Source organism: Rana temporaria, chromosome 8 (assembly GCF_905171775.1).
Source record: "Rana temporaria chromosome 8, aRanTem1.1, whole genome shotgun sequence".
Classification (NCBI taxonomy): Eukaryota; Metazoa; Chordata; class Amphibia; order Anura; family Ranidae; genus Rana; species Rana temporaria.
The window spans coordinates 190,348,493-190,363,366 of NC_053496.1; the positions used below are offsets into that span (position 1 = coordinate 190,348,493).

The 14,874-nt window shown below is 52.1% G+C and overlaps 2 protein-coding genes across 2 annotated transcripts in view; both read right to left on the reverse strand.

The window, feature by feature from the left end:
* Positions 1–949: 949 nt before the first annotated feature.
* Positions 950–7,486, reverse strand: LOC120909784 (zinc finger protein 132-like). Its single transcript, XM_040321517.1, has 2 exons — positions 5,486–7,486; positions 950–2,380 (listed from the first exon to the last, which is right to left on the reverse strand). The coding sequence occupies exon 2, from the start codon at positions 2,344–2,346 to the stop codon at positions 1,156–1,158; it is 1,191 nt and encodes a 396-aa protein (XP_040177451.1). The 5' UTR covers positions 2,347–2,380; positions 5,486–7,486; the 3' UTR covers positions 950–1,155.
* A 2,594-nt stretch (positions 7,487–10,080) lies between these two features.
* Positions 10,081–14,874, reverse strand: part of LOC120909785 — a 57,650-nt gene continuing 52,856 nt past the window's right edge. Inside the window, exons 8-9 of the mRNA XM_040321518.1 lie at positions 11,243–11,291; positions 10,081–10,272 (exon numbers count right to left, since the gene is read on the reverse strand). Of these exons, the coding sequence (XP_040177452.1) occupies positions 10,256–10,272; positions 11,243–11,291 (66 nt within the window). The 3' untranslated portion in view covers positions 10,081–10,255. The remainder of the gene's footprint in view (positions 10,273–11,242; positions 11,292–14,874) is intronic.

Below are 14,874 nucleotides of genomic sequence, written 5' to 3' on the forward strand. Positions count from 1 at the left end.
AACTCCATCACAATGTCTGTGCTGGATGGGCGGAGCTGGGAACTCCATCACAGTGTCTGTGCTGGATGGGAGGAGCTGGGAACTCCATCACAATGTCTGTGCTGGATGGGAGGAGCTGGGAACCTCATTACAATGTCTGTGCTGGATGGGCGGAGCTGGGAACTCCATCACAAAGTCTGTACTGGATGGGCTGAGCTGGGAACTCCATCACAATGTCTGTGCTGGATGGGCGGAGCTGGGAACTCCATCACAATGTCTGTGCTGGTTGGGCGGAGCTGGGAACTCCATCACAATGTCTGTGCTGGATGGGCGGAGCTGGGAACCTCATTACAATGTCTGTGCTGGATGGGCGGAGCTGGGAACTCCATCACAATGTCTGTGCTGGATGGGAGGAGCTGGGAACTCCATCACAATGTCTGTGCTGGATGGGAGGAGCTGGGAACTTCATTACAATCTCTGTGCTGGATGGGCGGAGCTGGGAACTCCATCACAATGTCTGTGCTGAATGGGCGGAGCTGGGAACTTTGCTGGATGGGCGGAGCTGGGAACTTTGCTGGATGGGCGGAGCTGGGAACTCCATCACAATGTCTGTGCTGGATGGGAGGAGCTGGGAACTTCATTACAATGTCTGTGCTGGATGGGCGGAGCTGGGAACTTTGCTGGATGGGCGGAGCTGGGAACTCCATCACAATGTCTGTGCTGGATGGGCGGAGCTGGGAACTCCATCACAATGTCTGTGCTGGATGGGCGGAGCTGGGAACTTTGCTGGATGGGCGGAGCTGGGAACTCCATCACAATGTCTGTGCTGGATGGGCGGAGCTGGGAACTCTATCACAATGTCTGTGCTGGATGGGCGGAGCTGGGAACTCCATCACAATGTCTGTGCTGGATGGGCGGAGCTGGGAACTTTGCTGGATGGGCGGAGCTGGGAACTTTGCTGGATGGGCGGAGCTGGGAACTCCATCACAATGTCTGTGCTGGATGGGCGGAGCTGGGAACTCCATCACAATGTCTGTGCTGGATGGGCGGAGCTGGGAACTCCATCACAATGTCTGTGCTGGATGGGCGGAGCTGGGAACTCAAGGTCAGATAACCCAACTGGTGCTCTTTCAGATCTGTGAATCCAAGGACAACTAACCTGACCCTGCATGCTTCCTAACCAGAGTGGTCAGTTTTGGGTGGACTGTCTGGTAATAAGGGTCCTCCGGCTTTGCCGGGCGCCGCCCCCTCGGGGTGCTTGAAGTGGATCTTCCTCCAGGAGAAGGCTTTGATGACGGTGTGGACCTTCCAGTGGGCGGAGAGCTCCGCCTTGGTCTGGAACTTCTCGCCGCACTCGGAGCACACGAAGGATTGCCGCACGGGGTGGAGGATCTCGTGGTTGATCAAATCCGACTTGTTGTGAAAGGTGACGCCACACTTGGGGCACACCAGGCGCCGGTCGGTGTAGTGGACCCGCTGGTGCTGGATAAGAGCCGAGTTACTGGTGAAGGATTTGGCGCAGTCCTTGCAGCTGAAGGCGGGCTCTCGGTTGTGGACACGCTGGTGAAGGGTCAGCCCCAGCTTGGAGGAGAAGTAGCGGTCGCAGTTGGGACACTCGAAGGACTTCTCTCGGCTGTGGGCGGCCTCTTGGTGCTTCAGACACGATCCCTTCCGGGAGAACTTCTTCCCGCAGGTGGCGCAGGCGTAGATGGCCTCCCCCCGGTGAAGTCTCTGGTGGAGCCGATAGGCAGCTTTGCCGAAGAAGACTTTCCCGCACTCGCTGCAGTTCAGAGTCTTGTGGAGTTTGCGGATGTTGCAGGGGGCCCTCATGCAGTCATCCGTGCGGGTCACCATGTAGGTGTGGTCTCGTGTGGCGTAGTTGTCAGAGACCACCTCCGCAAAGTCTTCATGGGATGACTCCTCCCCCTTGATGCGCACTGTAGTGTATTCGATCTCTGTGTGGTCACTTAGGCTATCCGACTCCTCGTCTCCACCCAGGGCGGAGCCATCTGGTAACACCCCCGAGGTACGCCACTCCCCAACATCTGCTGAAGGAAAGACACCTTCGTCACCGGAGATTGGCTCCTCCTTTATGAAGACGGTGGTGTACTCCAGCGCCTCCTCCAGGCCATCCTCGCCTGACTCGCCTTTAATACATAAGGGGGTGGAGTTTAGAGGTGGGAACCGATCCTCACAACCATTACCCAGAGACTGATCTGCAGGTGGGCGGAGCACTCCCTCATAGTCATATGGCTCTTCTTTAATATGATTGGTCAGAAATAGAGAGTGAGTATCTTCATCCTCGGGGGGTTCCACTTTAATTTTATTATCTGAGCCGAGTTCCTCCATAACACCAGCATCGGCCATATTGTCCTCATTGGTGGCGAGTCGCAGTTCTCACCTCGAAGGAAACACATCCAATTACTGCCATGTATGCAAAAGGGGCGGAGCCATGGGCTCACTAACCAATATAATATAGTAATGGTAATATAAGCTCCTCCCCCTACAGAAGAGGATGAGGGGTATTGATACATGGGGGGGGGTAATAAAAATCCCCCCCATATCATTTACCATCATCCTCCACTGTGGTGGGAGGAGCTTATATTACCCCCCCCCCTATGTATCAATAACTCTAAGGGGGTAATATAATCTCCCCCTGCAGGATGATGGATAATGATGGGGGTAACATAAGCTCCTCCCCCCACAGGGGAGGATGGGTAATGGTACGGGGGAAGGGCCATCACAGATGGTGACAGGTAGTAATTTAGAGGTGTCATAACAGAATTTCCCCCAGTACAAGAGGATGATGGGTAATAATAATACTTGTGGGGGGGGGGGTGACTCATAATATAATTACACCCCAAGAAGGATGCTGGTTAGTAGTAATAACACATAAGCGGATTATTACTGGAGGGGGTGGTAGTATTAATACTCAGGAGGGGGTGGTATCAATAATACTTGGGGGGAGGGGGTGGTAATATTAATACTTGGGGGGAGGGGTGGTAATAATAATACTTGGAGGGATGGGGTGGTAATAATACTTGGGGGAGGGGTGGTAATAATAATACTTGGGGGAGGGGGTGGTAATAATACTTGGGGGGAGGGGTGGTAATAATAATACTTGGAGGGATGGGGTGGTAATAATACTTGGGGGAGGGGTGGTAATAATAATACTTGGGGGAGGGGTGGTAATAATACTTGGGGGGAGGGGTGGTAATAATAATACTTGGGGGAGGGGTGGTAATACTACTTGGGGGGGGTGGTAATAATAATACTTGGGGAGAGGGAGGGGGATAATATTAATACTTGGGGGGTAATATTAATACTGGGGGAGGGGTGGTAACAATACTACTTGGGGGGAGTAATAATACTACTTGGGGGGAGGGGTGGTAATAATAATACTTGGAGGGCTGGTAATAATACTTGGGGGAGGGGTGGTAATAATAATACTTGGGGGAGGGGTGGTAATAATAATACTTGGGGGAGGGGGTGGTAATAATAATACTTAGGGGAAGGGGGTGGTAATAATAATACTTGGGGGAGGGGTGGTAATAATAATACTTGGGGGAGGGGTGGTAATAATAATACTTGGGGGAGGGGTGGTAATAATAATACTTGGGGGAGGGGGTGGTAATAATAATACTTAGGGGAAGGGGGTGGTAATAATAATACTTGGGGGAGGGGTGGTAATAATAATACTTGGGGGAGGGGGTGGTAATAATAATACTTGGGGGGAGGGGTGGTAACAATAATACTTGGGGGAGGGGTGGTAATATTACTTGGGGGGGGGGTAATATTAATACTTGGGGAGAGGGAGGGGGATAATAATAATACTTGGGGGAGGGGTGGTAACAATAATACTTGGGGGAGGGGCGGTAATAATACTTGGGAAGAGGGAGGGGGATAATATAAATACTTGGGGGGTAATATTAATACTGGGGGAGGGGTGGTAATAATAATACTTGGGGGGAGTAATAATAATACTTGGGGGTGGGGGGTAACAATAATACTTGGGGGGAGTAATAATAATACTTGGGGAGAGGGAGGGGGATAATATTAATACTTGGGGGGTGGGGGTAATATTAATACTGGGGGAGGGGTGGTAATAATAATACTTGTGGGGGGGGTAACAATAATACTTGGGGGGAGTAATAATAATACTTGGGGGGTGGGTGGTAACAATAATACTTGGGGGAGGGGTAATAATAATACTTGGGGGGTGGGTGGTAACAATAATACTTGGGGGGGAGGGGTAATAATAATACTTGGGGAGGGGTAATAATAATACTTGTGGGGGTGGGGGGGGTAACAATAATACTTGGGGGGAGTAATAATAATACTTGGGGGGTGGGTGGTAACAATAATACTTGGGGGAGGGGGTGGTAATAATAATACTTGGGGGAGGGGGTGGTAATAATAATACTTGGGGGAGGGGTGGTAATAATAATACTTGGGGGGAGGGGTGGTAACAATAATACTTGGGGGAGGGGTGGTAATATTACTTGGGGGGGGGGGTAATATTAATACTTGGGGAGAGGGAGGGGGATAATAATAATACTTGGGGGGTAATATTAATATTGGGGGAGGGGTGGTAATAATAATACTTGTGGGGGTGGGTGGTAACAATAATACTTGGGGGAGTAATAATAATACTTGGGGGAGGGGTGGTAACAATAATACTTGGGGGAGGGGCGGTAATAATACTTGGGAAGAGGGAGGGGGATAATATAAATACTTGGGGGGTAATATTAATACTGGGGGAGGGGTGGTAATAATAATACTTGTGTGGGTGGGGGGTAACAATAATACTTGGGGGGAGTAATAATAATACTTGGGGAGAGGGAGGGGGATAATATTAATACTTGGGGGGTGGGGGTAATATTAATACTGGGGGAGGGGTGGTAATAATAATACTTGTGGGGGGGGTAACAATAATACTTGGGGGGAGTAATAATAATACTTGGGGGGTGGGTGGTAACAATAATACTTGGGGGAGGGGTAATAATAATACTTGGGGGGTGGGTGGTAACAATAATACTTGGGGGGGAGGGGTAATAATAATACTTGGGGAGGGGTAATAATAATACTTGTGGGGGGGGGTAACAATAATACTTGGGGGGAGTAATAATAATACTTGGGGGGTGGGTGGTAACAATAATACTTGGGGGAGGGGTAATAATAATACTTGGGGGGGGGGTAATAATAATACTTGGGGGGTGGGTGGTAACAATAATACTTGGGGGAGGGGTAATAATAATACTTGGGGGGGGGGTGGTAACAATAATACTTGGGGGGAGTAATAATAATACTTGTGGGGGGGGGGGGTAACAATAATACTTGGGGGAGTAATAATAATACTTGGGGGGGGGTAATAATAATACTTGGGGGGTGGGTGGTAACAATAATACTTGGGGGAGGGGTAATAATAATACTTGGGGGGGGGTGGTAACAATAATACTTGGGGGAGGGGTAATAATAATACTTGGGGGGGGGGTAATATTAATACCTGTATCTGTAGAGTGACTGCGAATATTTTCATCTGCAGCTTCTCCTTCCCTCCCCCTCCCATAATCCTTTTCTTGCCGCCATCTTTCCGGAGACCGGATGTTCCCCTCTAGAAACACTAGAAGACGACTTCATTTCCGGTCACATGACCTCTCTGGTTTTCCTTCACGCTCTTCTATTAGGAGGAATACATTTCCTCTGCTGCCATCTTGTGGCCGCAACTAATAACATCACCCACAAAATATCTCCGCTGCTCTGCTGCCATCTTGTGGTGACATGTGATAATTCACCTCTCAGTCTCAGACCAATTACAGTGAGCTCTGACAGGCTGGTGATGACATGAAACCACTTCAGCTGCCTCCCTCTGATCGATGTCCAGGAAGCCGAGACATTCTACTGGAACTGGTATTAGGCTAGGGTTATGTGATTAGGGTTTCGGCATTGGGATAGGGTTATGTGAATAGGGTTAGGGCATTGGGATAGGGTTATGTGATTAGGGTTTCGGCATTGGGATAGGGTTATGTGATTAGGGTTTCGGCATTGGGCTAGGGTTATGTGATTAGGGTTTCGGCATTGGGATAGGGTTATGTGATTAGGGTTTTGGCATTGGGCTAGGGTTATGTGAATAGGGTTAGGGCATTGGGCTAGGGTTATGTGATTAGGGTTTCGGCATTGGGATAGGGTTATGTGATTAGGGTTTCGGCATTGGGCTAGGGTTATGTGATTAGGGTTTCGGCATTGGGCTAGGGTTATGTGATTAGGGTTTCGGCATTGGGATAGGGTTATGTGATTAGGGTTTTGGCATTGGGCTAGGGTTATGTGAATAGGGTTAGGGCATTGGGATAGGGTTATGTGATTAGGGTTTCGGCATTGGGCTAGGGTTATGTGATTAGGGTTTCGGCATTGGGATAGGGTTATGTGATTAGGGTTTCGGCATTGGGCTAGGGTTATGTGATTAGGGTTTCGGCATTGGGCTAGGGTTATGTGATTAGGGTTAGGGCATTGGGATAGGGTTATGTGATTAGGGTTTTGGGATTGGGCTAGGGTTATGTGATTAGGGTTTCGGCATTGGGATAGGGTTATGTGATTAGGGTTTCGGCATTGGGATAGGGTTATGTGATTAGGGTTAGGGCATTGGGCTAGGGTTATGTGATTAGGGTTAGGGCATTGGGATAGGGTTATGTGATTAGGGTTAGGGCATTGGGATAGGGTTATGTGATTAGGGTTAGGGCATTGGGCTAGGGTTATGTGATTAGGGTTTCGGCATTGGGCTAGGGTTATGTGATTAGGGTTTCGGCATTAGGATAGGGTTATGTGATTAGGGTTTCGGCTTTGGCATAGGGTTATGTGATTAGGGTTAGGGCATTGGGATAGGGTTATGTGATTAGGGTTTCGGCATTGGGCTAGGGTTATGTGAATAGGGTTAGGGCATCGGGCTAGGGTTATGTGATTAGGGTTTCGTCATTGGGCTAGGGTTATGTGATTAGGGTTAGGACATTGGGCTAGGGTTATGTTTTTAGGGTTTCGGCATTGGGATAGGGTTATGTGATTAGGGTTAGGGCATTGAGCTAGGGTTATGTGATTAGGGTTTCGGCATTGGGATAGGGTTATGTGATTAGGGTTTTGGCATTGGGCTAGGGTTATGTGATTAGGGTTTCGGCATTGGGCTAGGGTAATGTGATTAGGGTTAGGGCATTGGGCTAGGGTTATGTGATTAGGGTTTCGGCATTGGGCTAGGGTTATGTGATTAGGGTTTCGGCATTGGGCTAGGGTAATGTGATTAGGGTTAGGGCATTGAGCTAGTGTTATGTGATTAGGGTTTCGGCATTGAGCTAGGGTTATGTGATTAGGGTTTCGGTATTGAGCTAGGGTTATGTGATTAGGGTTATGTGATTAGGGTTAGGACATTGGGCTAGGGTTATGTGATTAGGGTTATGTGATTAGGGTTAGGACATTGGGCTAGGGTTATGTGATTAGGGTTAGGGCATCGGGCTAGGGTTATGTGATTAGGGCATCGGGCTAGGGTTATGTGATTAGGGCATCGGGCTAGGGTTATGTGATTAGGGTTTCGGCATTGGGCTAGGGTTATGTGATTAGGGTTAGGGCATTGGGCTTGGATTATGTGATTAGGGTTTCGGCATTGGGATAGGGTTATGTAATTAGGGTTTCGGCATTGGGCTAGGGTTATGTGATTAGGGTTTCGGCATTGGGCTAGGGTTATGTGATTAGGGTTTCGGCATTGGGCTAGGGTTATGTGATTAGGGTTAGGGCATTGGGCTAGGGTTATGTGATTAGGGTTAGGGCATTGGGCTTGGATTATGTGATTAGGGTTTCGGCATTGGGATAGGGTTATGTAATTAGGGTTTTGGCATTGGGCTAGGGTTATGTGATTAGGGTTTCGGCATTGGGATAGGGTTATGTGATTAGGGTTTCGGGATTGGGCTAGGGTTATGTGATTAGGGTTTCGGCATTGGGATAGGGTTATGTGATTAGGGTTTCGGCATTGGGATAGGGTTATGTGATTAGGGTTTCGGCATTGGGCTAGGGTTATGTGATTAGGGTTAGGGCATTGGGATAGGGTTATGTGATTAGGGTTTCATCATTGGGCTAGGGTTATGTGATTAGGGTTTCGGCATTGGGCTAGGGTTATGTGAATAGGGTTAGGGCATTGGGCTAGGGTTATGTGATTAGGGTTTCGGCATTGGGCTAGGGTTATGTGATTAGGGTTAGGGCATTGGGCTAGGGTTATGTGATTAGGGTTTCGGCATTGGGATAGGGTTTCGGCATTGGGATAGGGTTTCGGCATTGGGATAGGGTTATGTGAATAGGGTTTTGGGGTAGGGTTATGTGATTAGGTTTTCGGCATTGGGATAGGGTTATGTGATTAGGGTTTTGGCATTGGGCTAGGGTTATGTGAATAGGGTTAGGGCATTGGCCTAGGGTTATGTGATTAGGGTTAGGGCATTGGGTTATGTGATTAGGGTTTCGGCATTGGGCTAGGGTTATGTGATTAGGGTTTCGGCATTGGGATAGGGTTATGTGAATAGGGTTAGGGCATTGGGATAGGGTTATGTGATTAGGGTTTCGGCATTGGGATAGGATTATGTGAATAGGGTTAGGGCATTGGCCTAGGGTTATGTGAATAGGGTTAGGGCATTGGCCTAGGGTTATGTGATTAGGGTTAGGGCATTGGGCTAGGGTTATGTGATTAGGGTTTTGGCATTGGGATAGGGTTATGTGATTAGGGTTTCGGCATTGGGATAGGGTTATGTGAATAGGGTTAGGGCATTGGCCTAGGGTTATGTGATTAGGGTTAGGGCATCGGGATAGGGTTATGTGAATAGGGTTAGGGCATTGGGATAGGGTTATGTGATTAGGGTTTCGGCATTGGGATAGGGTTATGTGATTAGGGTTTCGGCATTGGGCTAGGGTTATGTGATTAGGGTTTCGGCATTGGGATAGGGTTATGTGATTAGGGTTTCGGCATTGGGCTAGGGTTATGTGAATAGGGTTAGGGCATTGGCCTAGGGTTATGTGATTAGGGTTAGGGCATTGGGATAGGGTTATGTGATTAGGGTTTCGGCATTGGGATAGGGTTATGTGATTAGGGTTAGGGCATTGGGCTAGGGTTATGTGAATAGGGTTAGGGCATTGGCCTAGGGTTATGTGATTAGGGTTAGGGCATTAGGGTTAGGGTTATGTGATTAGGGTTAGGGCATTGGGATAGGGTTATGTGAATAGGGTTAGGGCATTGGCCTAGGGTTATGTGATTAGGGTTAGGGCATCGGGCTAGGGTTATGTGATTAGGGTTTCGGCATTAAGCTAGGGTTATGGCCGGCTAGGGTTGCAGTGACAGGGCTGTAGTTGGGTTTTTAGGATTAGTAATCAAGCTTCGATCTTAAGCTGGTAGGACAATGACATATCATAATGCTAAGCTTGGGGCCAGGTTTAGGAAAACATCTGGGACTGGAGGGTTAGGGTCAAGGTTATGGCTCCAGGGTTGAACAAGAGCTGGATAAGGATTAGGGTTTTGGATAGCGAGATAACCCCGCCCATGGTGAAATTGGGGCATCAGAATAGCACTAGGACTAATCCTAAATTTGTTAGGACTGTGTTTTGGGATGAGCAACCTCTGAAAGGCTGGGAGTAGGATAGACTCGGGGGTGGGTTTAGGGGAGAAGCCATATCAATGGGCTAAGGTTACAACTAGGGTTAGAGTTCATATTAGGTCAGCACTAAGGACGTGGTTCAGCCTATGGTTGTGGCAAAGGTTAGGACTAGATTTTGGGTTCCAGGTCTATAGGTTGGGGATAGGTTTAAGGTTATGGTTGGGCCTTGCATAGTTTTAGGAGTGTGCCTGAGATTATAGGGTTAATGTGAATCCTTGGTTGGGTCTAATGCCAGGACTAGGATCTAGGACAGGAGACTTGGGAGTAGGAAATTGGGTTGGTCTATAAACAGGACTGGAGTTGGGTGAATAGGATTGACTTTTATCAAAAACAAAACCCTTCCCTGGAAAATATCACTTTCAATTCTCTCCTCATTTTGTCAGATTGAACCCCCAGGAGCTGAAATTCCTCCAATCAGAAACAAGAGTCAGCAAAGTCCATTTTATTGGTACATTTAATGTTCCAGACTCATCATGTGACCAGCGGATGTTCCAGACTCATCATGTGACCAGCGGATGTTCCAGACTCATCATGTGACCAGCGGATGTTCCAGACTCATCATGTGACCAGCGGATGTTCCATTAGAAGAGGCTTCGCGAAGCTCACTCTGTGGCGTCAACTGTCAAAAAAGGAGATAAAAATGTGACCCCCAAGAAAGCCAACCCACAATCCCCACATGTCCAGGGCGAGGCCCATCCACCGCACAATCCCCACATGTCCAGGGTGAGGCCCATCCAACCCACAATCCCCACACGTCCAGGGTGAGGCCCATCCACCCCACACGTCCAGGGTGAGGCCCATCCAACCCACAATCCCCACACGTCAAGGGCGAGGTCCATCCACCCCACACGTCCAGGGTGAGGCCCATCCAACCCACACGTCTAGGGTGAGGCCCATCCAACCCACAATCCCCACACGTCAAGGGCGAGGCCCATCCAACCCACACGTCCAGGGTGAGGCCCATCCAACCCACAATCCCCACACGTCCAGGGCGAGGCCCATCCAACCAACACGTCCAGGGCAAGGCCCATCCACCCCACATGTCCAGGGCGAGGCCCATCCACCGCACAATCCCCACACGTCCAGGGCGAGGCCCATCCAACCCACACGTCCAGGGCAAGGCCCATCCACCCCACAATCCCCACACGTCCAGGGCGAGGCCCATCCACCGCACAATCCCCACATGTCCAGGGTGAGGCCCATCCACCCCACAATCCCCACACGTCCAGGGCAAGGCCCATCCAACCCACAATCCCCACACGTCCAGGGCGAGGCCCATCCAACCCACAATCCCCACACGTCCAGGAGGAGGCCCATCCAACCCACAATCCCCACACGTCCAGGAGGAGGCCCATCCACCGCACAAGTCCAGGGCGAGGCCCATCCACCCCACGATTCCCACACGTCCAGGGCAAGGCCCATCCAACCCACAATCCATACACATCCAGGGCACGTGACAAATTCTACACTGATTGGTTGGAACTCTGGGGGTGGACTTGCTGGATGGATTGTTTTCTGGGGTGGAGCTTCCTGATCTCTTCTCCAATGAACATTATTGTTAGTGTTTTATATTTGTTTTGCTTTCTTACGTAGACACAAGGCCATCTGGAGCCAATAACGCTTAATTCCTTTAACGAGCTGTAAAAAAACAGGGATGGAAATTATCAATAAGATGATCAGATAAGAGACAATAAGATTGATAACTAATAAGATGATTTTCAGTCAATTGCATCAGACCAGCTTCTGCTCTGAAAGGGAAGATGAGGCCTGTAAAGGGAAAGACGAGGCCCAGAAAGGGAAAGACGAGGCCCGGAAAGGGAAAGACGAGGCCCGGAAAGGGAAAGACGAGGCCGGGAAAGGGAAGACGAGGCCCAGAAAGGGAAAGACGAGGCCGGGAAAGGGGAAGACGAGGCCCAGAAAGGGAAAGACGAGGCCCAGAAAGGGAAAGACGAGGCCCGGAAAGGGAAAGACGAGGCCGGGAAAGGGGAAGACGAGGCCCAGAAAGGGAAAGACGAGGCCCAGAAAGGGAAAGACGAGGCCGGGAAAGGGGAAGACGAGGCCCAGAAAGGGAAAGACGAGGCCCAGAAAGGGAAAGACGAGGCCCGGGAAGGTGAAGACGAGGCCCGGGAAGGTGAAGACGAGGCCCAGAAAGGGTAAGACGAGGCCCGGAAGGGGAAGAAGAGGACCGGAAGGGGAAGACGAGGATTGGAAAGAGAAGACGAGGCACAGAAGGGGGAAGACGAGGACCGGAAAGGGGAAGACGAGGCACAGAAGGGGGAAGACGAGGCCCGGAATGGGAAAGACGAGGCCCGAAAAGGAGAAGACGAGGCCCGAAAAGGAGAAGACGAGGCCCGGGAAAGGGAAAGACGAGGCCCGGAAAGGGAAAGACGAGGCCGGGAAAGGGAAGACGAGGCCCAGAAAGGGAAAGACGAGGCCCAGAAAGGGAAAGACGAGGCCCGGGAAGGTGAAGACGAGGCCCGGGAAGGTGAAGACGAGGCCCAGAAAGGGTAAGACGAGGCCCGGAAGGGGAAGAAGAGGACCGGAAGGGGAAGACGAGGATTGGAAAGAGAAGACGAGGCACAGAAGGGGGAAGAAGAGGACCGGAAAGGGGAAGACGAGGCACAGAAGGGGGAAGACGAGGCCCGGAATGGGAAAGACGAGGCCCGAAAAGGAGAAGACGAGGCCCGAAAAGGAGAAGACGAGGCCCGAAAAGGAGAAGACGAGGCCCGGGAAAGGGAAAGACGAGGCCCAGAAAGGGAAAGACGAGGCCCAGAAATGGAAAGACGAGGCCCAGAAAGGGAAGACGAGGCCCAGAAAGGGAAAGACGAGGCCCGGGAAGGGAAAGACGAGGCCCAGAAAGGGAAGACGAGGCCCGGGAAGGGGAAGACGAGGCCCGGAAGGGGAAGACGAGGACCGGAAGGGGAAGACAAGGACCGTAAGGGGAAGACGAGGACCGGAAGGGGAAGACGAGGACCGGAAGGGGAAGACGAGGACCGGAAAGAGAAGACGAGGCACAGAAGGGGGAAGACGAGGACCGGAAAGGGGAAGACGAGGCACAGAAGGGGGAAGACGAGGCCCGGAATGGAGAAGACGAGGCCCGAAAAGGAGAAGACGAGGCCCGGGAAAGGGGAAGACGAGGCCCAGAAGGGGGAAGACGAGTACCGGAAAGGGGAAGACGAGGCCCAGAAAGGGAAGACGAGGCCCAGAAAGGGAAAGACGAGGCCCAGAAAGGGAAAGACGAGGCCCAGAAAGGGAAGACGAGGACCGGAAGGGGAAGACGAGGACCGGAAAGAGAAGACGAGGCACAGAAGGGGAAGACGAGGACCGGAAAGGGGAAGACGAGGCACAGAAGGGGGAAGACGAGGCCCGGAATGGAGAAGACGAGGCCCGAAAAGGAGAAGACGAGGCCCGGGAAAGGGGAAGACGAGGCCCAGAAGGGGGAAGACGAGTACCGGAAAGGGGAAGACGAGGCGAGGAAAGGGAAGACGAGGCCCAGAAAGGGAAAGACGAGGCCCAGAAAGGGAAAGACGGGGCCCAGAAAGGGAAGACGAGGCCCAGAAAGGGGAAGACGAGGCCCGGGAAGGGAAGACGAGGCCCGGGAAGGGAAGACGAGGCCCGGGAAGGGGAAGACGAGGCCCGGAAGGGGAAGACGAGGACCGGAAAGAGAAGACGAGGCACAGAAGGGGGAAGACGAGGACCGGAAAGGGGAAGACGAGGCACAGAAGGGGGAAGACGAGGACCGGAAAGGGGAAGACGAGGCCCGGAAAGGGAAGACGAGGACCGGAAAGGGGAAGACGAGGCCCGGAAAGGGGAAGACGAGGCCCGGAAAGGGAAGACAAGGCCCGGAAAGGGAAGACGAGGCCCGGAAAGGGGAAGACGAGGCCCGGAAAGGGGAAGACGAGGCCTGGAAGGGGGAAGACGAGGCACGGAAGGGGGAAGACGAGGCACGGAAGGGGGAAGACGAGGCACGGAAGAGGGAAGACGAGGCACGGAAGAAGGAAGGTGAGGCCCGGAAAGGGGAAGACGAGGCCCAGAAAGGGGAAGACGAGGATCGGAAGGGTGAAGATGAGGCCGGGCAAGGAGAAGATGAGGCTCGGAAAGGGTAGACGAGGCCCGGAAGGGGGAAGACGAGGCCCGGAAGGGGGAAGACGAGGCCTGGAAGGGGGAAGACGAGGCCCGGAAAAGGGAAGACGAGGCCCGGAAAGGGGAAGATGAGGCCCGGAAAGGAGAAGACGAGGACCGGAAAGGAGAAGACGAGGACCGGAAAGGGAAGACGAGGCCCAGAAAAGGGAAGACGAGGCATGGAAGAAGGAAGACGAGGACCGGAAAGGGGAAGACGCGGAACGGAAAGGGGAAGATGAGGCAAGGAAAGGGGAAGACGAGCACCGGAAAGGGGAAGACGAGGACCGGAAAGGGGAAGACGAGGACCGGAAAGGGGAAGACGAGGCAAGGAAAGGGGAAGACGAGGCGAGGAAAGGGGAAGATGAGGACCGGAAAGGGGAAGACGAGGCCCGGAAAGGGGAAGACGAGGCAAGGAAAGGGGAAGACGAGCACCGGAAAGGGGAAGACGAGGACCGGAAAGGGGAAGACGAGGACCGGAAAGGGGAAGACGAGGCAAGGAAAGGGGAAGACGAGGCGAGGAAAGGGGAAGACGAGGCCCGGAATTGGGAAGACGAGGACCGGAAAGGGGAAGACGAGGACCGGAAAGGGGAAGACGAGGACCGGAAAGGGGAAGACGAGGACCGGAAAGAGGAAGACGAGGACCGGAAAGGGGAAGACGAGGACCGGAAAGGGGAAGACGAGGACCGGAAAGAGGAAGACGAGGCAAGGAAAGGGGAAAACGAGGACCGGAAAGGGGAAGACGAGGACCGGAAAGGGGAAGACGAGGACCGGAAAGAGGAAGACGAGGACCGGAAAGGGGAAGACGAGGACCGGAAAGGGGAAGACGAGGACCGGAAAGGGGAAGACGAGGCGAGGAAAGGGGAAGACGAGGCGAGGAAAGGGGAAGACGAGGCCCGGAATTGGGAAGACGAGGACCGGAAAGGGGAAGACGAGGACCGGAAAGGGGAAGACGAGGACCGGAAAGGGGAAGACGAGGACCGGAAAGAGGAAGACGAGGACCGGAAAGGGGAAGACGAGGACCGGAAAGGGGAAGACGAGGACCGGAAAGAGGAAGACGAGGACCGGAAAGGGGAAGACGAGGCAAGGAAAGGAGAAGACG

What these genes read in the sequence shown, in the direction of transcription:
- LOC120909784 (XM_040321517.1), bottom strand. Translation starts at nt 2,346, where the DNA reads ATGGCCGATGCTGGTGTTATGGAGGAACTCGGCTCAGATAATAAAATT.